Source organism: Muscardinus avellanarius, assembly GCF_963383645.1.
Source record: "Muscardinus avellanarius genome assembly, chromosome: 12".
Lineage (NCBI taxonomy): Eukaryota > Metazoa > Chordata > Mammalia > Rodentia > Gliridae > Muscardinus > Muscardinus avellanarius.
Window position 1 is genome coordinate 67,003,427 of NC_137798.1, and position 27,247 is coordinate 67,030,673.

Consider the following 27,247-nt stretch of genomic DNA (forward strand, 5'->3'; position numbering starts at 1 on the left):
GTGGTTTTCTATCATGCAACATTAGGAGAATTGAAAAATTATATGCATGATTCTCTTTTTCCACTTTTTCTCCAGCAGGGGTATATGATTGCCCCAGAGGGCTAGGAACAATTCTAATAAAGATGTAACGAAGGTTTGTCAACCGCTTATGTTACAAGCTGTAATCATCAGCTGAGATGCCTTCCAGCACTAAGCTCTGCTCAACTACACTGGATCTTAGTCCTGGAAAGCTTGTAAAGCTATCAGTACTGAAGGTCCACAGCAGATTAAATCAGAATGAGGAGTGACGGTTCAAGGGAAATTTAGTGCTTTAAAAAGAATGATTATTTATTTATTTTTGCGGTACTGGGGGGTGGAACCCATGGGGCTTTCTACCTCTGGGCTATACTTCCAGACCTATTTTATACTTTATTTGGAAACAGGGTCTCACTAAGTTGCTGAGAGCCTCACTAAGTAGCTGAGGCTGGCTTTGAACCTGTGCGATCCTCCTGTCTCAGCCTCCTAAGCACAGGGATTACAAGTGTGCACCACCAAGCCCAGCTTAGGTTCTTTCTTAAATTCCCCTTTTAAGTCAGGAAGGGAGGTGCTTGAGTCGACTATTGACACTGGCCCAGTCAGCGTTTGCTGACTAGTATCCATTTGGGGGTCCTTAAGTTCAGTGACACCTTGGTCAGCAAGCAGAGTGTTGCCTTCATGGGTTTATCCCTCCACACGTACCCACCCCATGCACCTCAAGACATGGCTTCCTGTGAGGCTTACTTCTGCACAGAGAGTAAAAAGCAAGTTATTTTAACAGATATCTATTTTGTAAGGTTAAGGTTGTTGAATTATAAGCAACTTTATATTCAAAATTCTAAGATCTGTGTGTGTGTGTGTGTGTGTGTGTGTGTGTGTGTGTGTGTATGTGTGTAAATCTTGGCAAAACAGAAGTCTGACTCTCCCATCTCTATCTTTCAGTGTTGTCTGAATGCTTTTAACAATATTGTTTTGCTTCTATGTTCAAATGAGCAAAAGCAACCTCAAATTATACAACATGGTACAAATCAGGACCTCAAATACATATAAAAATAAAAATCTAGTTAAGTAGCTAGCATATATGAATGGTCTTATTCTTTCTTTTTCTTCTCTTTTTGGCTCCTCGAGATTTAAAAAGATGTGTAGCCACGTACTGATCTTCCAGATGTAAATAATCATTGTCAGCTTCCTCATACTTTACATTCATATTTATTAAGTTAATGAATTAAATATAGGCAGAAATAGTCATTTTAAAGGATAATGTAAAAGCAGTATAGTCTGGTCCACACTCTTCTTTACTGGGACATTTGTGTGTATTCTTTATTCTTTTCTTTTCTTTTTCAGTATCCAACATCTATATTCCTTCACCTGCAGTGGATTTCTTTTGGAATAAACTACTCAGATGAATTTTATTATTTATTAATTTTTCTTTCTTTAAACATTTTTTTTTATTGGTACATTGTAGTCATACTTCTTAATGTAGTACGAGATGGTGGAGGCTTACATGCATACACCACCCAATTAGCCCTTATCCAATTCCTACCCCATTCCCTTCCTCTCCCTCCTTGTCATGTTTGGCTTAGTGATTGACTTTGATATTTTGTTAATGTACATCATGTACATTAGAGGATTTCCCTCTTCCCCCTCCCATCCCCTCAGTTAGGTTGCCTTGTTTGCTCATCTATAGTGTCTCCTTCTTCTTCTATAGTTCCTCCTATGACCCATTTTCTCCCTAGCTTTCACATATTAGGAAGAATATCCAATTTTTATTTTTTGTGACTGACTAATATTACTTAGCATAATGTTCTCCAGTTCCATCCATTTCCCTGTAAATGACATAATTTTGTTTTTCTTTATGGCTGAGTAAAATTCCTGTGTGTACATATCCCATAGTTTGTAAATACATTCATCTGTTGATGGACATCTTGGCTGCTTCCATAGTTTGACAATGGTGAATTGTGCAGCTACGAACCTGCATTAGTTTGGTAGTTTGGTTTCCATTCTGTTGGATAGATACCCAGAAGTGGTACTGCTGAAATTTTAAATAAATAAAATTTTGGGTTTTTTTTGGTGGTACAGGAAATGGAACCCAGGGTCACTGTACCTTCAAGCCACACCCCCAGGCCTAGTTTTTAGTCTTTTTATTTTTGAAACGGGGTCTTATTGAGTTGTGAAGGGCTTCGCCAAGTAGCAGCTGAGGCTGTCCGCGGACCATGATCTCTGGTCTCAGCCTCCCAAATGCTGGGATTACAAGCATGTGCCACCACACCTGAGTAAATAAATAAAATATTTTATTAAAAAAGCACAGTGTTCTTTTTTTTTATAAACACCACTGAAGTTTTTTTTTTATAATTTAAAAATGTTCTGAAATAGTAGGGTACATGCAATACTCCTTCATACTTTTTTTGTTCCCTGGGGCAAATGCAAGGCATGACCAGATGTGAAAGACAGTGTGGAGAGTGGGAAACACACCTGTTAGTAATCTAAGTCACAAGGCATTCTACTTTCTAATTTTTTTGTGTGTATGATACTATAGATTGAACCCAGAGGCATTCTACCTCTGACCAAGACCCCTATTTCAATTTTATTTTTGGTTTTGAAACAGGGTCTCAAAATTAGTGTGTGCTGGCCTCTAACCTGCTATTCTCTATCTCAGTGTCCCAAGTACTGGGATTAGAGGTATGGGCCAGAGTGCCCAAGTCTCTTCTCATTTTAGTGCCTTAACTTACACAGAATATACATTTCTCTATGTTTTATGTTAGGTTGAACTCTATGTAATTGCTGTTTTTGTAGGTTGAGGTTTTATGTGCCTCAATCTAAACAGCAGATGAAAAGTTGAGAAGCGAGAACTCCAAAGGCTTGTTAGTCATCAGGACAAATCTTGGTGTCGCTCATTGTGTTGTCTGTCCAGTGACTGGTTCTGGCGACTCAAGACACCGATAACTGAGAATTGATTTTGATCTTATTCTAGCATTTTGGAAAAACATCCACGGATTTTCAATTCAGATGCATCCTTTTCAGGATGATGAATTGAACCCTGTCTGTGGGTACAAATTATAAAGAAATGCAAGTTGAGAGGTTACTGCTTTGAGAATATCCAGTCACCCATTCCTCAATACTTACTGGGAATCTTTTTCACACCACACATTGTGCTAAGTGCTGAAAAAAAAAAAAAGATAAAAGAGATGAAGTCTCTAATCTCTTGGAAAAGCTTTTTTTTTATGAAGATAGGTAAAGGCAAAGCTAAATATAAAGAGGCAAAGGCAAAAAAAAATGTAGACTGTTATAAATGCTACAAGGGCCTAGGATGCGGGGATTTACTAAATTTAGATACAATTGAACCCATCCTCTCATTGCGGGATAGGAAAACTAGTCTGTTATGGCCATAGGAAAGGTTCTTCAGAAATACAGAACTTTATCTATCTATCATCTATCTTTCTTTCTATCTATCTATCTATCTATCTATCTATCAACCTACCTATCATCTATCTATTATCTATCTAGAGAGTGAGAAAGAGAGAAAGAAGGAGGAAGGGAAAAGGTTGAGATTTAAAAAAATTATCTCACATGATTATGGAAGCTGGTAAGTCCAAAGTCTGGATGGTGGATTGACAGGCTAGGAACCCAGTGAAGAACTGATGTGGTTCAAGTTAGAATACCATCTGCTGGCAGAATCCCTTCTTGTGTGGACGTAAGTCTTGTTAAGGTCTTCAACTGATTGGATGGGGCTTACACATAACATACATATTTTAGAAAGCAATTTGCTTTACACAGCATCCACTGATTTAAATGTTTATCTCATCCACATAAAGCACCCTCATCGAAACACTCTGAATAATCCTTGATATCTGGGAAGTGTGGCCCAGCCAAGTGCATACATGCAGTCAAGCAACATTGGAACTTACCCTGTGTTTGTGTTCTTATTTCATTTAATGCATTATAGTAGCAAGGTTCAGAAAAAAATCTTCTTTTAATAAAATGTTTTATTATGGAAATATTTAAATATATAAGAGAGCAGGGAAAGAATGTGCCCATCATGCACCTTTAAATATTAACAAAGATGATGTATTTCTAAATTATTCCTATTGTCTCCATTTCTTGTTTTTTTTGTTCAGGGGTAACATTTTCTTAAAATCTCTATCCTTCACTATTTGTTTTCTTGCAACTTAGACACCATGTTATAGTCTCCTGCTCAATAATTTTACTCAGCTAGGTGTGGTGGCACACACTTGTGATTTGGGAGGCTGAGACAGGAGGATTGCCATTCATGGACAGCCTCAGGTACTTAGTGAGGCCTTTTGCAACTCAGTGAGAACCTGTTTCAAAATATAGAATAAAAAAAATATAGGGCTGCGAGTATAGCTTGGAGGTAGAATGCCCCTGGGTTCCATCCTCAGTACCACAAAAACTAAAAAAATAAAAAATGAATTTTACCCAGCATGTAAACTTGTTATTCAGCTTACTGATTGTTGGAGATGGAGATATTCAAGTAGAAGTTGGGAAGAAACAAAAAAAGCCATTTGACAGATCTGGGCACGCTTAGAGTTGGAATATGAGCAGTTCTGCTTTCTGAGTTATTTACATAAATGTGCATGTTGAGTTACCTTAGAAACAGATTCTTCTTGTGGCATTAGAGTTTTCTCTGTGATGTAGGATATTAATAAAAGCAAATCTGAAGCTCTATAAGTTTAAATTACTGGGGAAATGTTCAACACCTAAGTGTGAGAACTCCCTGAATACTCGCCACTGTTTCAAAGGCTGCAAGAGGTTTCTTTCATAATTTTTCACTTTACTAATGACTGTATAACACATGGGTGGGTATGTAGATATATATGACAATGTAGTTCTGTGAATTTTAGCAGAAACCCTTGAGTCTTTTTGCGTTTGAAATGGTCATAGCATGGAATTTTATGACTGAGAGTTCTACACAGTGCTCAGTAAACCTGGGGTGTCCACAAAGAAGTACTAGTAAATATTTACTGCTTGGTGATTGAAGCTCTTCCTTCAGTTTTGCAGCATGAGTTCCCAGGATGCTCAGGGGAAACCTTAAACAACATATCCGTTTTGCTGGGGATAATGAAACTATCTTACCTACTTTGTGAGAGTAAGATAGTTTCTCTACTTTGGATCCTCTATATGCTTTTGAGTGTGTGTGTGTGTGTGTGTGTGTGTGTGTGTGTGTGTGTGTGTGCGCGCGCGCACGCGCACGCATTACTTACTGGGAATTGAACCCAGGAGAAATTTCTCATCTACTTAAAGCTTTATGTGTTTCTTTGTACATGCTTAAGAGTGGCACCATGAACAAGAGTTTCATTTGTGATATCTTCTAGAGAAATCTCCAAGATCTATCTAGAGGACACCAGAGGTGGTGTTAATTACACTTGCCATAGAACACAGGGTTTTATGCTTCTAGCTTTTAATCCAATGAGCAAAGCAGTAGTATCCATTGTGTTTTAAAGGCCCTTGTGCCTCAAATTAAAAAAAAAAAGTTTTGGGGAGGCAGCAAGAAAAAGGAATTCTTTTTTTTTTTTTTTTTTTTTTTTTTTTTGGTGGTACTGGGGTTCCTGGAAGCCCTTCTACCTCCAGGCTGCACTCCCAGACCTATTTTATTTTTTGAAAACAGGGTCTCCTAAACCAGCGCGGCTGGCTTCGAACCTGCGTGATCCTCCTGTCTCCACCTCCCAAGCATGGGGATTACAAGCGTGCGCCACCACGCCCGGCCTGGAATTCTTTTTTAATAGAGTGAGTGACATGGATCCCTGCTCCTCATCAAGGGAGTGTCTGCAGATTTATGTGCTCAACTGACTATTTGAGCAATCAGTTTTAAACTAGTTATTGGAATGATAGGCTTAAAATTTCACGACTAGGCTGGATGTGGTGGCGCACACTTGTAATCCCTGCGCTTGGGAGGCAGAGACAGGAGGGTCATGCAGGTTCGAAGCCAGCCTCTCTGGCTTAAGAGACCCTGTTTCCAAATAAAATATAAAATAGGTCTGGGAGTGTAACCTGGATGTAGAAGGGTTCCATCCCCAGTACCACCAAAAATAAATAAATAAATAAATAAAAAATAAAATTCTCGACTCTCTTTAGGTTATCAGATTGAAGTAAGAGAAAGGGCATGTCTACAGTTATATATTATATATTTCCCTTACAATATTTACATTCCTTTGAAACCTACTCAAGGAGTGAATGTCTTGTTAATGAAAACTCTCATAGTGATGGTGGGCCCAAGTTATTCCAGGCTTTATGACTGAGGTTTCATGACAAGACGATAGTTGTTATTTGAACGGTGTGGATTTAGAAATTCCAGAAATATTTGAGTCTCATTTTCTTATAGTTTCTCTACTCTAGATCTTTTATACAGTTCTGAAGACTTAGAAACAGTGTTAGGTTTTTACAGAATATTATTATCTGCTTTGAAACTGCTTACCTTTGTTTTTACCCAGTAATTATTTAATATAGAGTGATAATTTATAATAGTAATTTCACAAATGTGTAGACCATTTGATGGAAGAGAGGATGATAGAGAAAACTTTCTGGTTCTAGAGTTGTAATCCTTTGTTTTTTATTAAATCATCACAAAGCAAAATACAAAGCATGGCAATGTAAAACATATTACATGAAGTTTGATGAGGATCTCAATGTCTTCCCTTGACTCTTTAGCAGAAAGTTCTGTTTTTTTTTGTCTTGATTTTTATTTTTATTTTATTTTTTTGTGTCACATCTTTTTTATTGAATTTTATAGACAACAGTTTGTTTTTGTTTCGCAGTACTGCAGATTGAACTCAGGGGCATACTACCTCCGAGCTACATCCCCAGCCCTCTTATTTTATTCTTTATTTTTATTTTTTATTGAACATAAATGGTGTACATTTAAACTATATTTGGTGCCCTCTCCCCCTGCCCCTGTTTTCCCTTCCCCCCTCTCATCAATGGTTGTCCAGGATAACCATGTCATACACAGAGGATACCAGTGAGACTCCAGATAACGGAGGGGAAATATCAGCAAAGTTTGAATGGAAACATAGGAGAGGAGGAAGGCTGATCTTGATTAATGAGGGTCTACATCTGAATATGTGTAAAATTATGAAAGCTCTGTTTTTAAAAGTGGCTTTTGATCTTCCCAAACACTTCTGCCACCCTCTGCCCCCAAACTAGTAATGCTTAATAAAGCTGTACCGAATACATAATCATTCTCTAACAGAAAGATGTCAGAGTTCTTCCTTCCTTCCTTCCTTCCTTCCTTCCTTCCTTCCTTCCTTCCTTTCTTTCTTTTTCTTTCTTGTGGTATTAGGGATTGAAGTCAGGGGCATTCTACCTCCGAGATACACTATTCTTTATTTTGAAACAGGCTCTCGCTAAGTTGCAGAGGGCTTCACTAAATAGCTGAGGCTGGCTGTGAACCTTTGATCCTCCTGTCTCAGCCTTCCAAGTACTGGGATTATGAGTGTGTGCCACCATGTCCAGCTATCAGAGTCCTTTTATTTATTAAAAAAAATTTTTTTTTGTGCTACTGGGGATGGAACCCAGAGGCTTTCTACATCTGGGCTGTACTCCCAGCCCTATTTTATATTTTATTTGGAAATAGGGTCTCACTAAGTTTCAGAGAGCTTCAATAAGTAGCAGAGGCTGGTTTCAAACCTGCTCGATCCTGTCTCAGCCTCCCAAGCGCGGGGATTACAAGTGTGCGCCATCATGCCTGGCTCAGTCATTTTAAATGATTATTTTCCCTATAATCATTTGACTTTGTAGTCAAATTACTAACTGGTATTAGTTTTAGTGGCAGGAGAATTTTTCCCAGATAAGCCAAAACTATTCCAAAAGCGAGATTTTGTGTGGGACTGTGTTTAGAAATAGAAGTCAACATAAAAGGACATTTTCAAGCCACTTAGAGGATTTTCCTTTCCAATAGCCATGGGTATTGTAGGACTCATGTGTACTAGAATTTTTGTTTTTTGGAATGAGGTATTGGTAATTTTCCAGTAGAATCTCATTCATGCTGGGTGATGGCAATAAATCCTAGTTGAATATGAACTGAAATGTAGCAGAGGACTGCAGAGGTATTTGCTGTGCCTTAGCAAGCAAGATGCCATATCTTTTAGTGAGAAATTGGAAGGACTGAGAGAAAAAAGATAGGGAAAAAAGTATGACAGGCATTGTTGGCTTAAAATAGTGCTATAGCTAGCATATTGGTTTAACCAAATAGATGCAATCTGTATAACTATATATAATTCTTCAAAATAGGTCACACATATATGTAGAATTAGATAAGAAACATTTGGCTCCATGGTCATGCCTAGAAAACAATGCTTCCCAGTTCCTATGGGAAATTTTCCGCCACTGGAAAGGAGGAGATGAAAGCGGTGTTTTCAGGTGTTCTTTGATTGGGGCCACCTTGGCTGAGCAGACCTGAGAGACATCATGTACCAATCACCTAACTGACAGGTTTGTAACCACAAGGATTCCATTAAGACTGCTGTTTTTCATGGGACCTCAGGGGAACCTGATTATTACTGTTTGCCAAACACGGGAGCTTTGACATTGTCATGTTATTAGCAATCCTAATCTAAGAGCCCAGTCATCAAGGACCCCAGGAGACCATGTTTTGATAACCGCTAATGAACATGCTAAAATGTGCACCAATAGTCATTTCAGTAATGAACAATTTTACTACCCGCTTGGTTTGAAGGTTATATAAACAGATGAAAGGAAAACACAAGGAAAAATAACAAACAGTTTTTAGCATTGATTTAGAGTTCCAATTTAAGAGTATCAATGTATTCATTCACAGACAGGAGGGGGCTAGTATAAATAAGAATGTGAGACTGTGTTCTAGAACCTAACATAAACATGCTCAATGGATGAGTGATTTGTGATGGAACGGTTTTTTGCCTAGACATAAAAATTTCATTTGAAGAAATATTTGCATTTATCTCATGATAAACTTAGTGGGTACCAGACTAGAACCCATTGTGTCACTGTAGGTCATAAGGTGTCTCTCAGAGACAGGCCAATTTCAGCAATCTGTTTATAGTAGTGACAGTGGGGAATACGGACCCTTCAAAGGCTCAAAGAAAGATATGAACAGTGTCTCCAGGAAACAGCTTACTCACTCAAAATTTTAGAAATAATTTAAAATTTTAAAAACCATTCATGAAGCTGGGCATGGTGGCACATGCTTATAATCCCAGCATTCAGGAGGCTGAGACTGGAGGATCATGGTTCGCGGACACCCTCAGCTACTTAGGCCCTCCGCAACTTAGTGAGGCCCTCTCTCAAAGTAAAGAATAAAAAAATAGGGCAGGGGGTGTAGCTCGGAGGTCGAATGCCCCTGGGTTCCATCCCCAGACCTGCAAAAAAAAAAAATGAATTTTATAGGTTTGCCTCTAGTTTAAGCACACCTAATTTATGGAGGTCAATCCCAAATCAGTTCAACTTGATTTAGTAAATATTTCTGGAATGATTGAACATGCTTGACATGGTTGGATAGATGCCAGATAACTCTGCAGCACAGATACAGAGTCTGAAGCAAAATTAATTTTATCTGTTGCATACCAAAAGTAGTAACAAGTCCAAAAGAGGTGATTAGGAGGAGTTCCATGAGATCCTTCTTTATACTGTTATCTGTATATAATATGTATTGATGATGGGACTTTAGACTTTATCCAATGAGAAGTCATTTTAGTACTAATGAACATGCATCTCAGAAAGATCACCAGGGTCATTCTGTGGAAACTAGACTATTGTGGATGTAAGGAGATCATGGAAGAGGCCGCTGAAGCGGTGCTAAAGCAGGGTTTCTCCTCTTAGTGGCTTCTTGGTCTGTGAATTCAATAAATGAAGTCCAGGGGCTATAGACGGGTGGGCATTTGGGTATGAAACTTGAGCTGAAGGAAGATAGAAAATAGAAAAGTGCCTCTACTCAGCAGGGAGGGACCCCTGAAAGAGTAACCATTGAAGTTCCCAAGAAAAAAGCTTATATCTTGTAGCTCCCCAGTTTTTTTTTTTTTTTTTTTGTGATCAGTGTGTTCGAGGTCCAGAATCCAATGTCTGTGATCCCTTTTCTGTCCCTAATTTGAATTTCTACCTTGCAGGTTGGTGGTTCATCTCATCTCCTGGTCTTTCTCCTTTCTTCCATCTTTTTTTTTTTTTTTTTTTGAGGTACTGGGGATGGAACCCAGGGGTATTCTACCCCGAGCTATACCCCAGCCCTATTTTTTATTCTTTATTTTGAAACAGGGTCCCACTGAGTTGCAAAGGGTCTCACTAAGTAGCTGAGGCTGTCTGCAAACCATGATCCTTCTGTCTCAGCCTCCTGAATGCTGGGATTACAAGCGTGCACCATCATGCCTGGCTTTTTAATTTTTTATTTATTTTTATTTATTTATTTTTGCGGTACTGGGAATCGAACCCAGGGGCATTCTATCTCTGAGCTACACCCCCAGCCCTATTTTTTAGTCCTTTTTATTTTTGAAACAGGGTTTCACTGAGTTGTGAAGAGCCTTGCTTAAGTAGCTGAGGCTGCCCGCTGTCTGTGATCCTCCAGTCTCAGCCTCCCGAATGCTGGGATTACAAGCGTGCGCCACCACGCCTGGCCTTCCTTTCACCTTTGATCACTCTTGAGCCTTGTTCATAGTTACTGTCCTCAGAGTATGGCCCCACAGAAGAGGCTGAAGCTTTGTATTAACTTACGCTGACATCCCTCTGTTAACCTTCCACATTTCTGTTCTTTACATCGATTTTTTTTTTTTAACCCTTCTTATTCTAGCTTATTTGCCCTGCCTCAGGGCCAGTGGGAATAATGATGACTTGGACTCAAGTATTACCGTATAGGGGTTCAAGAGGTCAGTGCATTCAGGAATTATTTAAATGGAATAATGTGTAGGCCTTGGTGATGAATTCTAGGTAAAGGAGGTGTTGTCAAACATAATTACTAGGTTCCTACATATAATTATTACAACTCTGAAAATGACAAGGACATTTAACAGAGAAAAGTTCAAAAACAATCATAACTGTGTTAAGGCATAGGAATTATGAGTGATTTTTTTGTTTTTTATAAATCAAATTATTATAAGACTTATATTACATCTATTATTAATAAAAACTTTAACAAACACTGAATGATTACTGACATTTAGAATATGGCTTAATCTCCAGGGGGCTGCGATTGCCTTGGTTGCATAATTTCTCCCTTATTTTTGAGCCTATTACATTTTCAAGTGATACAAATGTTTCACTCTCTTCTCTTGGGACAAAAATTAACAGTCTGGTATATATCCTCATCTGGGAGTAATTTCTTTTAATTGTGCCTGCATTTTGCTTTCCCCAATTTCATTACATTACCTACTAATTATATTGCTTAGTACTGTGGATGTTACTCAAGATTTCAGCTTCTCCTTTATTGGGGGCCAGTTGAAGTGAGCCAATGGCCTTGGGATACAGGTGATCTCTTTAGGATTTACCCTTAAAAGGTAAATATTGATTAAATAGAATACATGCTTTAGTTCTTAAAGATTTTGTTATATGTGTGTCCAAAAATGGGTTTCTGTTCAAGAGAAGCAAGTCTCTTAAGAAAATTATGTTATTTAGGCCATGTTAAATAGTCCCTCTGGAAATGCTAAAGACCGTATGTGTTTATATTATAACCACCGTGTATTTTTACATCTCTACCTTGGTTGTAATAGGTACTCCAAAAATACTCAATGGGCTTATGAAATGAAGAATATTTAAAAGGTGTTATTGCTATAATGGCATACACCTTAAGCAATTTGAAACTTTTGTTGAGCTTGTCCTAGTCTGTTTGAGATCATCATGCTCAAACATAAAGCTATCCTTTGGGTAGAGTTTGAATATATATATGCATGTTTTATATTTTATTATAAGCATTACTTGACTTAAGCAAATTTTAGAATATTTTACTTTATTACATTTGTTTTTGAAAGGTAATTTCAAGAGTCATTTTAAAAAAAGATTTCCAGTAGTGAAATAGGCAGGTGTGATGTAGCAGAAACAGAGTAAGAATAAACTCTAAAGGCAGATGAACCTTGATGAACTCAGCACTTGCCACTTACTAGGAAAATTGCTCAACTTTTTATTTCTCCACTTTCTCTTTGACACTCTGTGAAGATTTTGAGTACTGATTAAAACAAGACTTTGAAATTCAACAAAGAACTGGAATACCAGTTCTACTCTTTACTATAAACCTCAGGGGTAAATCATTTACTTTCTGAGCCTCAGTTTTTACTCTGGAAAATGAGGAGGCCATTATCTTTCAGAAAGAGTTTTTTTTTCTTTTCTTTTTTTTTTTTGTGGTGGTACTGAGGTTTCTAGAAGCTCTTCTACCTCCGGACTACACTCCCAGACACCTATTTTTTATACTTTTATTTGGAAACAGGGTCTCTTAAGCCAGCGCAGCTAGCTTCAAACCTGCGCGATCCTCCTGTCTCCACCTCCCAAGCCCGGGGGCGGGGGGGGGCGGATTACAAAGTTCACCACCATGCCCGGCCCCAGAAAGAATTTTTATTTATGTAAATTGTATATAAATTGTCAAAACATTGTATACTTAAAATGTCTGGCAAATGTATATTCTTTTCTTTTGCAGTATTGGGGATGAAACCCAGGGGCCTTCTACCTCTAAGCTACACCTTTAGCCCTATTTTTTTTTTCTTTATTTTGAAACAGGGTCTCATTGAGTTGCAAAGGGCATCACTAAGTAGCTGAGCTTTTAAAATGTCACAAATTTGGTTTATAAATGAACACCCAATGTTGAGTGCCTGTTACACACTCAGGGCTCTCTTAGGTGCTTTAAAAGCACTGTGCGATTTAATTTCCATGGAGGATTACAAGGTGAGGAGTAGTGATCCCCACATTATTGATGAGAATGTTTGGATGCGCACAGGCAATGTGATGTACCCCATGCTGTAGAGAAACTGAGGCAGATTCAAGACAGCCTTATGCTGAGGGAGTCCAAGGCTTTTGCTATTTCTTTCCTTCACAACTATCTCATTTTTCTCCTTGTTTACTGTTGAACACATGCTACATTCACTGTCGCCCCTCCTGCCACCCTTAAAGGCTGGCGTAAAAGATTTTAAGATTACCCTTGGGCCAGCCATTGACAGTGCGGCTGTTTTATTATAGCCACGCTGCTGCCACAAAGAGTCCTCAGCTCAGCAGTCCATTTTCATATTTGTTAAGATGCCAACATTCGGAACACATATTGGACAAGTGCTGCAGAAGATGTTCATCTCAGTGGCACACATTCCTACCCACGTAACAAATTTGCTCTTAACAGAAAACACCTGAGACTCTTTGGAATCAGGTTAGAGATGGATGGCAGCCCGTTTTATAGTTCTTATTTTGACTCCATGTATTATTCATTGCCCTAAACTTAGTATTCATATTAGGTAATGCAAAATGACCTTCTCCAAAAGGCATGATAATAATAATAGATTTACTTAGCTTCATGACCACTGTTGGAAGTCAATAATAAATAACCAACATTTTATAGATGGCAGAAGGAAGTTCTGATAGCTTTGAGAAGATACTCGAAATAAACCCAGTATTCTTCACTTTTACTTATAACTGTCCTGTGCATCGTGGTTGCAAGTCAAAAGAGATTTTCCAAGGTGATTTCTCCTTCAAAAATGTTCATCATCAACAAACTTCAGTAGATGAACTTGTGTGAGGTTTTGACTTGGAAATTTGGTTACCTGGGAACTTTATTTTTGGAAAAATGTCCATTTCCCTCAGAATACGTTTGATTACAGGAGCATATGATCCTTCAAAAAGAACATGGGCTTCCACTTTAGCTTTCACCAAAACAACGTGGATTTTTAGGGCATAGCTTCTAGATGCTGGCATTTCTTGTTAGGCCATAACTGTCCCCGTCTCTGCAAGCACTCTGCCGTCCTCAGATAGAAAATGGGTCAGAAAGATCTGACAGTCTTTGTACGACTGTGAGCATTATTATTTTGGGTGTGGAACACTTTTCACTATCGCTTTTGGTGAGGACGACCAAAATAAATGATGAAGCATGCAGCTCAGGAATTTGATAGTTTCCTCCCTGTAGAAACATAGCCCTTGAATGTTTTCTGCTCAGTCTCTTCCTATGTTTAAAATGATCTTAATTCAATTAAGCACTGTTATAATTAAAATAGAATTCTAATTAAAATAAGATTTAAAAAATGTAGCCCCTAGGAATACATTGATGGCTTTCCTTTCATCGTCAATCAGTTGTTCCTTACTCTTTTTTTGGATTGCTAGTTTATTCTGAATACTTTGAGAAATTGTAAAACTTAGAGTTATGTTCATGATAAAAACTTTTATGTCACACACACACACACACACAGGCACACATGTACTTTGTTGTTTTATACTTCTCTTAATAATGAAGTAATGAAGTATCATCAACTATTTTAATTCTAATAATGAGCCCTTTCAGTTATGACAATACCTTCAATGTACTTTCTAATTCAGGATAGTTTTCTATTTTTCTTTTCTTGTGCACATATTTGTGTTTGTGTACATGTATTTGTGTGTGCATGTGTGTATATAAGTTCAATATGAGTCCTCACCAGTTCATTTGTATATTTATTTATATTTATTTTTTATAGCATCAGAATCCACTTTGTCTTAAAAAGCAACTCTGTAAGAAAACCCCCAAAGCCTGGCGTGGTGGCATACCCTTGTAATCCCCATGCTTGGGAGTCTGAGACAGGAGGATCACACAGGTTCGAAGCTAGCCTCAGCTATTTAGTGAGGCTCTCAGCAACTTAGTGAGACCCTGTTTCCAAGTAAAAAAAAAATATAAAATAGGTCTGGGAGTGTAGCCAGGAGGTAGAAAGTCCCTGGGTTCCACCCCCAGTACCACCATTAAAAAAAAAGAAAACCCCAAAGATGTGTGTGTGTGTGTGTGTGTGTGTGTGTGTGTGTGTGTAGATATAGATATATATATATATATAGTCACCCTCAGTGTACTACCCAATTGAATTGAAGTTTAACCAAGCACACAGGTATCTGTGGTTACTCTGATAGTGCTGAGCCCCTTCAGCTTTAGGCTATTTTATTTTATTTATTTTTGCGGTACTGGAGATGGAATGCAGGGGCATTCTACGTCCAAGCGACACCCCCAGCCCTATTTTTTATTATTTATTTTGAAACAGGGTCTCACTGAGTTACAAAGAGCCTCACTAAGTAGCTGAGGCTGGCTTGGAACCTGTTCAATCCTCCTGACTCATCCTCCCAAATGCTGGGATTACAAATATGTGTCAATATGCACGGATTTAGGCTACTTTACAATAATAGTAATGGTCCCCACTATTTTTAATGGCATAGTTTTTTAGGGTCTAGCTGTAGATGTTATTTCTTTTTGAATGTTTTGGAACATAACAACTGAACATTTTTTAATATGTAGACTGAGATTTTCCTTCTTCCAGAACTTACTCTGGAATCATGACAGTGGTTATCACAAAATCACAGAACCACAATGGAACTTCCTTTTGAATGCATCCATCCTCAGTATTATAGTACTTTTTGGCCCAGTTGGTAGATTCTTGAGTTTTCATAGCAGAAAGGAACTGGTAGAGGTTATCTAGTGAGGGAATACCATTTTACAGATGAACATAATTGAAGGAATCAAAAGTTATTTAGCTTTAAACATTTTCATTAGTAAAATAAATCCATCCATCCATTAATCAATCAATCAATCATATTCAGAGTTCCTGTGTCCATAGGTTCTGGGACAGTAAAGTATAAAAGTATCCCCAGAATTTATGGCATCCCAGTCTATTGGAAGAGTAATACTGACAAACATTTACCGCACCAAATGAAACTTCCTGTCATGCAGGTGCATGCAAAGCAATCTGAGACCACACCTTTGATTGTGGTTGAAGAATTGGCAGAGGAAGCAATAGTGTTATTGTAAAAAGTGAGTAAGTACTCACTGATCAGGTTAGAAGAAAGGACATCCTAAGCAAAACAACAACAACAACAACAACAACAACAACAAAGAGGTCTGGAAGAGCTCTGTCACTTTGGAGCATGCTCAGTGCGCTAGTGTGGCTGGCACACAGGGCACCTGGGACCTCTCAGAGAGGAATAGTAAGCGGGGGCCGAGTGTTCACTGTGTCACCGTGTGGTCTGCCTGTGCATGGCTGGGACCAAAGGTGGGAGTCTATGAGGCTATGAGGTCTTAGAGCAGTAGCAGAAGACAAAGCCCCTGCTCTCCCATGGGAAACCTAGGTCTCTCGAGTCTCTGAAGCATAGTAACTTCTGCAAAATATTTGTGTAGGGGGAAAGCAGCCCCCAAACTGTGGGTTGTGAAGTGGAGAAGAACGAGTGCTGGAAGGCTCTTTAGTGTTACTAAGGAAGAGATTTGTGTGATAACATTGTTTTTATTTTTGAGAGTTCTGAGTAGGTTTTATTCAATTATTTAACAAATTTATCAAGTACATAACTGATGCTTGGCACCACTTTAAAAATAGAATTTGTTAGTCGGGCGTGGTGGCGCTCAATTGTAATCCCCACGCTTGGGAGGCTGAGACAGGAGGATCACACGGGTTCGAAGCCAGCCTCAGCTACTTAGTGAGGTTCTCGGCAACTTAGTGAGACCCTGTTTCCAAATAAAATATAAAATAGGTCTGGGAGGATAGCCCGGAGGTAGAAAGCCTCTGGGTTCCACCCCCAGTACCACCAAAAAAAAAAAAAATAGGATTTTTAAATTTATTTACTGAGAATTTACTGTGTGTCCAACATACTCGTAGGTACTGGGGAGAGCATATAGAACAAAACAGAGGATTTTCACCCTTGCAGAGAGCCTCTGTTCCAGGGAGGAGAGACAGGGAACCTGATGGAAGGTCAGGTTATAAGCCAACAAAAGTCAAGGATGGAGTCTAGGTTGGGAAGAACTAGAGATGGGAACCAACTAGGAGCACAGTCTCAGTGGGAACCAGAGCCTGAGGAAAGGTGATCACTGTGTATAACATAGTGGAGGGAAATCTTCATCAAACCAAATCTAACAGAACTTGGGATGGAAGGGGGAGTGCTGAATCACTATGATGTGAGTCTAGAGTGTTGACTACCTGTAGCAAAGCGATGTACTAAGTTGAGAGGGGCTGAATTTGAGATTTTGGTGAGACAACCAAATGTAATCATTTTCTTATATCAGTTTTTAATCAAACTTTATTTGGAGTCAAACTCATCTGGGAAAAGGGACAAAAATACACAGGTCCAGGCCAGGCCCCACTCCTGCAACCATTCTGAGTTCTTTTTTTTAGCTCATAGGTAAATCCAGCTTTCTGAAGTTTGGGAATCACTGGCATGGATAACCAGAGATAAAGGTATGGAGAAAAGGATTCAGATGAGGGTTAGAGGTGTGATTTATTTATTTATTTATTTATTTATTTATTTATTTATTTATTGCAGTACTGGGGATGGAACCCAGGGGCATTTTACCTCCAAGCTACATCCCCAGCCCTAACTTTTAGTCCTTTTTAATTTTTAAAACAGGGTCTCACTGAGTTGTGAAGGGCCTCGCTTAGTAGCTAAGATTGTCTGTGAACTGTGATCCTCCGGTTTCAGCCTCCCAAATGCTGGGGTTACAAGCATGTGCCACCGCGCCCACCTAGGTATGTGTTTTTGAGTTAAAAAGCATTTATTAAAACTCCAGGGTGGGCCAAACTTCCCAGAAGGTGAGTACAAAGGGCAAGGAGAAGAAGCCCTGGGACAATGGGTGGGTGCAAATGTGTATTTGATGGAAAGACAGAAAGAGCTTCTGAAAGAAACATGAATTATTTAGCATAAGGGGAAGAATTCAGAGAGCTCAGTTTCTCTTTAACTGAATTTCAGGATCCATGGAGAAGAAACCTCAGGGTTACCTTATACCTTGGCATGGTGCCCAGCACTTAGTAGGTTATCAATCAGTATTTATTTATTGAATGAATCGATGGAAAATTTTAGGAGAATGTAAGCAGTCATGTCAAATACAGTAGCCTGAGGTCAAGAGAGCCAACACCTAAGGGATTCCTAGATTTAGTTTGAAGGAAGCTGTTGCTATACAAGAAATGAGGTAAGTGATTTTAAGTAGTGAATTTAGTCTCTGTAGTAATTAATAACATTCATCCTGACCTTTAATACATATATAGACATACATATGCCTGTGTGTGTATATATATATGCAAAAGGGTAGATATTTGTTCTATGAAATTTTTTGGTACTAGGGATTATACCCAGGGACATTCTATCTATTAGCTACACCCCCAGCCTTCTTTATTTTTCATTTTGAAACAGGTTCTCACTAAGTTCCTTAGCGTCTCACTAAGTTGCCTAAGCTAGTCTGGAACCTGTGATCCTCTTGTCTCAGCCTCCCAAGTACTGGAATTATAGGTGTGGGCCACAATGCTCAGCCTGCAATATGGTCTTTGTAGTGTCCCATTTTGTGGTTTCTTCCTTCAGGCTTTGAGTCTTATCGGACAAAATATGTCTGAGAAATTTCATCGGTCGCAGAGGACTGCCTTTGGAAAGTTGGGACACTGACAGAGAGGCAGTGAGATGCCAAGGATGTATCTCCAGTAAGCTGGGGGATTTGTGTGCCACCCTCAGTTTTGCAGTGATTGTGCCCCAAGAATAGATATAATTTTCAGAGATTGCAAAAAAATGTAAAATTCTATATTAAGATTTGTTTAAAGCTTTTCAACTCCAGACACACATTTCCTTTGAAAGAATAAACCTGTGTGTCACATAGCAGAGATGCCTATTAGTCAGCTCTCTGGGTTTTGCAGTTTGTAGATGAAACATCCAACCTTTCTTGTATTCTGAAATGTCATACCCAGCTGGCTTTTAATGAAGATTAATTTATCCCTTTTACACTGTTAAGTATAGTCTATAGGGAATAGATTTCTCTCAGCTCACGTGCATAGAATCCATTATTGCTAATGGAGGTTTTGCACATGCCTGTGGGGGTGAATAGACATTGATGTCATCTACATTTAGATGTTCACAGTCATTTGTATTTAGTTGTCTTAAAATTTCAACAGTGATCTTTCTTTGTCCTCAATGCTACTTGGCATTGATTGTCAGTATCGGGTGATGGGTCTGAGGCTGTAACTTTTTTTTTTTTTAACAGGCATAAGTATTTCTTTCCTCTGTTTCAGCTGAGAAGTTTTGAGAGTGAAATATTCACAACCATTAAGAGAACTCCAATTTAATTTCTCACCCTGCTTATTCTGTAGTGCACATTAAGTCCAGTCCTGAAAGAACTGAGCAAGTGGACTCTGTAGACATCACATAGTTGGTGATGGTGCTGACCATGGCGTCTCAGGATGCCCAGAGCTTCTTCCAGCCTTTCTCTTCCTGGATATTCCGAGTTTATGAAGCTCTCCAGCAAGCAGGGCAAACATTGTCTGCTTCACTTGTTCACTTAAGCAAAGAAGACTCTAAATTGAGTGAAAAGCTAGACCAGAACTTAGATGATACTCAGATTCAGGACAATTACTTTGAAGATGATGAACAAGACAATGATTGGAGTCAAGAAGACACAACCCGCCTTTTTCTTGAAGAGGAGCATTTCTCAATTTGTAATAATGATGTGCAGGACTCTGCCCAAACTTCAAGCCCCACACTTAGCCAACATGCAAAGGACTCTTGTTCCATTCGATCCCGGGGGCCCAGTCAGACCATGGATGACCCAAAGCCCCCACATGTGCCTTCTTCTATTGCTGAGGGAGAGCATCACCCTGAGAAGCAAAGATGTAACCTTCAACACAGTCTTGATAGCCAGCTCCATGGCACTTTAGAGAAAGTTAATGGAAAAAAGCAAGGTAAGCTAGCCAGTATCATTTTCTCTGGATTCTTCCAAAGAACATTTCTACTTATTTCATTTTGACTTGTTTTAAGTTATCATATTGATTTTTTTTCTCCCTCTCATATCTCCTTTCACATTGGCTTCTGCTTGAGGTGGAACCTATAGGAATTTTTCCAGTGTATGAAACTTTGGAAGATCCGTGTTTTTTGTCAGCTCCATATTCCAAAACAATCTTTCTGGGCAAGTGAAAGGCTTAAAACGAATCTGGATTCTGTTTGAGAAGCCCCTCATGCACATGTCATGCTTTTAAAAATATCTTTTCAAATGTTCTTTTTTCTTCCCCTCTAGGTTAGGAATTTCTAGATGTTACTATATTATTCAGTGTGAAATCCTGTGCAAAAAGCCATCCTTGTTGCAGAGTTTTTAGTTGATAACACTCCAAGAACACTTCTCACAGCGTTTCATTGAGATGTGGCGTGAGCTGACAGTAGATAGGAAAACTTTGAAACAGGAATAGCTTGATTTTATTTTAGCTTTCCTTGCATGATAAGGACACATTTAATAAAAGCCGTCCAGATCGCTTGATGCTGTCAGAACTGAGCACATATCGAGCCTTCAATAAATACATAACAAGTATGAGAACCTTGTAATTAACACTGTTAAAGTAGCTGTCGTGGGTTACAGCATGAATTTCTTATGCTTCCTATACTCTAACTTGATGCAATGACATTCTACCTACTGGTTAAGGGACAGAGGCAAGCGAGATGCATCAAAGGGGATGGGCTGTGTGTATGATGTCTGGTTATAATTCATGTGTAGCTCACATTGATGAGTAGGTCATTTATGTGATACACAGACAAAGCTATTAATTCCCTTTAGGTTGCAGGGAACAGACTTTTCTGGGATACTTCATAGTCTCTTCATTCATTTTTCAGTGTTAGCTTTATCTTGTTAGGGAAATGTCTTATCCAGATACATAAAATCTTGGTATAAGAGGAAACAATTTCATATTCTTTTCATAATGCTTTCTGGCTATTTTTACTCAAAGTGGCAATGAAATTCTAGGATGAATTGAAGAAAATGAAGTAGGTTAATATTCTTTATTAAGCAAGTAAATTAACAATAATTGAAAATTTGAGTCTTTTTAAATTATCTGTAGAGATCATTCTAGACATGTTTGGGCTAGCAGTAGAACTTCTTAGATTTGAGTTGAAAATTTCTATTCTGATTCTACAAAATTCATGCCATGGTTGAAATATTTTTGAAAATCAGTGTATATTTAACTCCATAACTGCTTCACACTGGTTTTGTTAAGTTTTGTGACTGTAAAATCAAATGACAGTGAAACAGTAGTGTTTATTTGTCCATTCAGGAGGTGTTCATTCATTAAGTTATAGACTGGAAGGCAGGAACCAAAGCATAGATTCATCTCTGTATCCTTAGCAACGAGACCAGTGTTAGGCAATGCATAGGACATCAAGTAATGATTAAGGATGGAGTGGTATCAAGGGAAGCTAGCAACTCTAAGAGGTAGACTCTGTTGCTTTCTAGATGAGAAAAATGGGTACCAAAAGGGTTTGAAACATACCCCAAATCCATATTTAGGAAGAGGCAGAATCTAGGCAGTCTGATCTACAGTTTACATGTAAACACACTCTTATTTTCCTTTTTAGAAGTATAATTTACATATGATAAAGTTAATCATTCATGCACAGTTCTGTGACTTTTGACAAATAGTCTTGTAACCACTATTGCAATTAAAGTATAAAACAATTCTATATCTCAAATTCTCCCACATCCTTCTATAGTCAATCCTTTGTCCTACTTCCAATGCCTGTCAAATACTGATATTTATTCTATTTTAATTTTCTCCAGGGTGTTATATAGATAGAATTATGTAGTTTGCAACCTTGCAAGTCGGTCTTCCTTTACTTATTACAATACATTTGAGATTCACCTCTGTTAGTGTTTTAGTAGTTTTCCCTTTTTATTGCTGAATAGTATTCTATTGGGTGGTTGCACCAGTTTGTGAATCACTGCATCAGTTGAAAGATATTTGGAGTGTTTCCAGTCTTATTATTTTTCCCAATCAATGTTTATTATTTATTTCTCTTGATTGACAACAGTGGATAAAACCTCTATTATTATGTTACACAAAAGTGGTAAGAGTAGATATCCTTGCCTTGACTTTAAACTTAGTGTAGTAGCTTACAGTCTTTCATTATTACTTAATGATTAGGTTACTATAGATGCTCATTATATATTGAAATTCCCTTCAATTTCAGGTTATTGAAAGCTTTTTTTAATCAATGAAGAATGTTGAATTCTATTAAATGTTGTTTTGTATCTATTAAGATGATCATGTGGTTTTTATCATTGAATATGTTAAAATAAATTACACATAAATTTTTGAATGTTGAATCAGTATAATAGAGCTTGGATAAAATACACTTGATTGAGTATATTACTTTTTTCATTTATTTCTGAAATTGTTTTGCAAGTATTTTGTTGAGGACTTTTCATTTTTTTTTAGGAATATTAATCTGTAGTCTTCTGGCTATTTCTTTGGTTTTGGTATCTGGGTAATGTTGACTTTATAAAATGAGTTGAAAAGTATTTTCTTTTCCTGTAGTTCAAATTATTTTTAGAGTTATTACTTGTTTTTTAGTTTTTTTTCTAGATTTTTTTTGGTGAAACTTTCTAAGTCTCAAATTTTCTTTGTTGGAAAGTTTTGAAATATATAGAAGATTTTTTTTTTCCGTATAGCATATTGAAGCCAGGGGTGTCCTACCTCAGAGCTATACCCCATCGTTTTTATTTTTTGTTTTGAAACAGACACATTTTATTTTTATTTATAGTCAGGGTCTTGGTAAGTTGCTGAGAGCTTCCCTTAGTTGATCACACAGACTTTGAGTCTGCGATTCTTCTCTCAGCCTCCCAAGTACTGAGATTACAAGTATATGCCACCATGGTGGGCTTATCTCAACTTCTTTTGGGAAAACTATTTGTCATTTATTAATATATATATGTATATGTATATGTATGTATACATTTTAATATATTTTTGCACTGATGTTAAACCCAGGGGCATTCTACCTCATAGCTCTTAAAATAATTTATTTTTAAATTTTAAAACAAGGTCTTATGAACTTACTAAGGCTGGACTTGAATCTGTAATCCTCTGGTCTCTGACCCCAAACAAAGTACTGGGATTACAGGCATGTACCACCATGCTCAGCTTCAAATATATTTTGACTATTTTTTTTCTGTCTTCATTTACTCAATTTGACACTCTTCATTTTGACATTTACTGTAGTGCACACATGTGTCTAATGAATTATCTCAACTTTTGTTTGAAAAGTATCTTTAAGATATCTTAGCTAGTTATAGAATTCTGGGTTGACAGTTATTTTCTTTCAGGGCTTTAAGATTGCTAGTTTATTGTTTTATGTTTTATGGGTTGCATAGTTTTCATGTGAGAAGCCTACTATTTTTCTGTTTTTCTCTGCCTGGAATGTCTCTTTTTTCACTGCAAGATTTTGTCTTTATCTTTGGTGTTCAGCAACATGTTTCTTAGCCTTGTATGTACATGTGTGTATTATAGTATTTTTATTGATATTTTCTAAGTTTGTTTGGCATGTCAGTTTAGGGGAAAAAAGTCCTTTTGAAAACATCTTGACCATCATTACTTAAAATATTTCTTCTACTCATTCTCTCTGGCTCCTCCTTCTGGTATTCCAATTTATTGTCTTTTTAATATTACTCCATAGTTCTTAGATGTTTTTTATCCTATCAATCTTTTTTGTCCTCTTTGTATTTTTTGTTTGGGTTACACCTACTGACATATCTTTTTCAAGTCTTACAATGTTTTTTGTTTTAATGTGTCAAGTATACTGAAGAGCCCATAAAAAACATTCTTCATATCTGTTACCATGTTTTTTATTTTTTTTTATTTTGTTTTGGTTGTAGTTTTTAAATGGTTTTTATTATTCTACTGAAATTTCTCACCGTTAATGTATTATTTGCTCCTTTTCCATTATGGCTTTTTGCATATTGATCATAGTTCTTTTAGATTCTGTGTATGGTAGTTCCAACATCTGAATCATATTTAAGTTTGATTTTCTTATGTATTTTCTCTTGATGAGTATGTTTCTGAGCTGATTTTTTTGTTCATCTTATAATTTATGACTGAAAATAGAACATCATGTGTAGGGGAAGTATGTAATATTTCATTCTGGGAATAGGCCAGCATTTTCTAATGTTGAGCCTTTAGTGGGAGTGGGTTGAATCAATGTAAAATTCAGAATTTGAGCTGGATTCTGGTTTTGTTGTTAACCTTGGTATATTACAGCCTTCAAAATCTTCTATTACTATGTTGTGTTTAGAGTGGAGACCAGTTTTTTTTTTTTTAATAGGGTTTTGTTAAAATTGGTTCAGTCTTTAGCTTTGTCTCCTCTTTCTTTCTTTGTCTCTGTGTTTTTCAACTTTTGGCTTTTCCCAGAGGGAGCCTGCTGTTAGTTATTACTTAGTGTTTGTTAGCATGAGGTGGTTGGGTTGGTTGTTGTGTTTTCTGCTATTCTAGAGAGCCTCACTCTTAGGAAAGCTCTGTGTTCTTGTGTCTTGGGCTTAGGGCCTTCTCTGCAATGCCCCTTCCTGAGTCATAGAAGACCTCTAATCTGGCCCCAGAACTACTTCTTACTCCTTCCCCAGGTGGGTTCTGTTCACCCACTTTAATGTGTCCTTACCTGTGACCTGAGGACAGTAGAATGCTGTCCTTTCTCAAGTAGCTTAAAGCTTTTGGTCCATATTTCATATTTTGGAAATATGAACGAACAATCATGAACTTTCATTGTCCTGTCCTCAATCTTCTTGTGAATACCTAGCAAGCATTGTGAAGAACTTCTAAATGGGCTTGAATTTCCCCTGAGTTTGTGACTCTCATGAGTTATTTGACCAGTAGAAATTACCTGAAAATAGGAGCTTTATTGGTTTTATTATTTTGTATGAATCCAACATCTGTCCAGGCAAGCAAGTACTGTGTCCTTTCTCCTCTTGAAAAAAAAGTCTCTTTGATTAGTTGGTTCCTTTATGTCCTCATCTTTCTGATAGTTTATAAAATTATGTATTTGCTTAAACCTATCTGGATTTTGTTTAAAGAGAGGGAGTGTTATTTCAAACTTTCTGCATCTTAAATGGAAGCTGGTACTTAGAGTTTATATACTTAACGCTGCACTCTGAAATTGAATTGGATATTCTTATTACATTGGGTAGCATGTTTTGGCTGAAAGATAAATGAGTAAGATCCTGTTTTATTAGGAATTCTGTACTGTTTAAGAGGTACAAGTAGATATTTTCATGAAAAAGTTTGTGTAATTTTGCAGTTACATACCTGGCAACTTTTGACACAATTTTGCCTGAGGTGATGAGATAAAATTCCATAGAGCAGATGATACAGGAATGTACACCATGAGGTTGAGTGTGAACTTAATAGACGAGAGGAGGAAGTAAGGCATTCTCAGGGGAGGAAATGGCAATTATGTGGACAATGTAGACATTTCCTGGGATGGATGATAAGGCTAGAGCTCAGGCTATAATTGAGAAGATCTTTGTTTTCTCTTCTATTAAGAATTCGCCTTTATCCACCAAGCAGTTGGAAATTTGAAAAAGATCTTAAATAAGACTGACATGAAAAAGTGCACTTTTCACAGAACAACGCCAGCATCATTTGGGGGCTAAATTGAAGGGAATAATATATGTGAGGGAGCTATTAAAGTAGTTTTTAAGAAGAGACTTGTGTAAGACAATATAAATGTATAAAGAAAAACTGGAGTTAATATTTTGTCATTGCTCAAAAAGCATCTCATAAAGTCTTGGAGATGGCTCTGCCATGCAGAAGGGCACCGTCTTGAACTACTGATACAAGTTCCACTGTTAGCCTCCTCATCTCTTGAAAGGGTGCTCTTTATTAGTGGAGGGTGGGGATGGGAGCTTTATCTCCTCAGGTGGTTTCCCCCATGATGCTGAGGTGGGCATGGCCTCATTACCATGCTAGTGAAAGTCTCAGGTCTCTATTAAACATCCTCAGATACCACCTAAGTGATGAGGGAGGAGAACCTCCTTCTTTCTAGGAGGAGCTGGAAGACCAGGCTCCCCATAGCATCTCCACTGACATTGCCAGGGTGGGGGACACGCATTAGTGACTCTCAGGATAAAAGTTCTGATTCCTAATTTGTCCTTCTTTGGAGCCTCAGTGAGTAGAGTGGAAACTTCATTACAAACTGGTGAGAGTAGGTAACTATGCTTCCCATGTGGCTTCTTTTGGTACAGGTAAGGGAGAGAGTTTTCTGTGCTGTTTGGTAGAGTAGAGCATTTTCTGTCTAATAATCTGCCTTGCCAGGCTGCCACTTTCGCAGTCCTTTCAGGGAGAGAGAGGATTATTTTATCTGTGCCCCCTGGCATTTTTTTGGCTGCCAGATTCTTTAACTTCAAGTCTGGGCTGAATGAGGTGAAAGGACCCAGGGAACTTAGCATTTCTTCAAACACCAGGGTCCAAATCGGTTTGCCTTCATCTCTGCACCTTTCAGTCTTCTTACTTTTGTTTTACGTACTATGGGTAGGGTTTTTGGTTGTACTTAGGAGGAGGAGGAGGAGGGAGGAGAAGAAGAGGGAAAAGTATGTTTACTCTGTCTTTCCAGAAATGAAAGCCTTCAAATTTCTCCTTAACAGCATATGCATTTTAAATCCCACCTACTTCTTTTAGTTTCACAGGCACAATAAGGGCAATAGAAAGTGAAAAATGTGGCATGCGTGTGGAGGTAAATGTGAGGAGGGACATCGAAGGAGAGGCGTTATGCCATAGCCTCCTTTAGTCGATCAAATATGTGTTGAATACCTACCGTGCAGAAAAATCTATGGGAACTAACAAGCATGCACAAGATAAGCCATGGGCCTCTTTCTCAGACTATTCAAAAGCTTATATTATTTGTTTAATGTGTTTCAGAGGAAGCAAAGATGTTTTTAATGCCCTGGCTCTTTGGTGGCTGTAGGAATTGGGACTGAAGCATAGGCTTACAATGAGATATTCTCGTTGGCACAATTCACTCACAGCTTTATAGATGGAGGCACATTACTAAGTTGCCTCTAGGGAACTTCCATTTTTTTTTCTCTCTCCCTGGTGTGAAAAACCCCACTAATTTACTCCAAATGCCTTATAGCCATTGAACAAAAGCTCTTGCTCCTCCTTTTCTTCAAAATATTTAAATACCTTGAGGGTGCTGTAAGCATAGGATATGTGACTGGACTGTAAGCTGTCTGGATGTTAAAATACCTGTGGGGTTCGGGTTCTTAAATATTTTAAAATTTATTTTACCTGTGAGTTAACAGTCTTAAAGAATCCTCATGCATTCATCTCCCCCTTTATACTAAGGGGTAATA

The 27,247-nt window shown here is 37.9% G+C and overlaps 1 protein-coding gene across 1 annotated transcript in view; it reads left to right on the top strand.

The window, feature by feature from the left end:
• Nucleotides 1–18,976: 18,976 nt before the first annotated feature.
• SYT16 (synaptotagmin 16) overlaps nucleotides 18,977–27,247 on the top strand; it is a gene marked incomplete at its 3' end in the record, with an annotated part of 114,408 nt that continues 106,137 nt past the window's right edge. Inside the window, 1 exon segment of the mRNA XM_080707521.1 lies at nucleotides 18,977–19,829. Coding sequence (XP_080563647.1) covers nucleotides 19,307–19,829 — 523 coding nt within the window. The 5' untranslated portion in view covers nucleotides 18,977–19,306.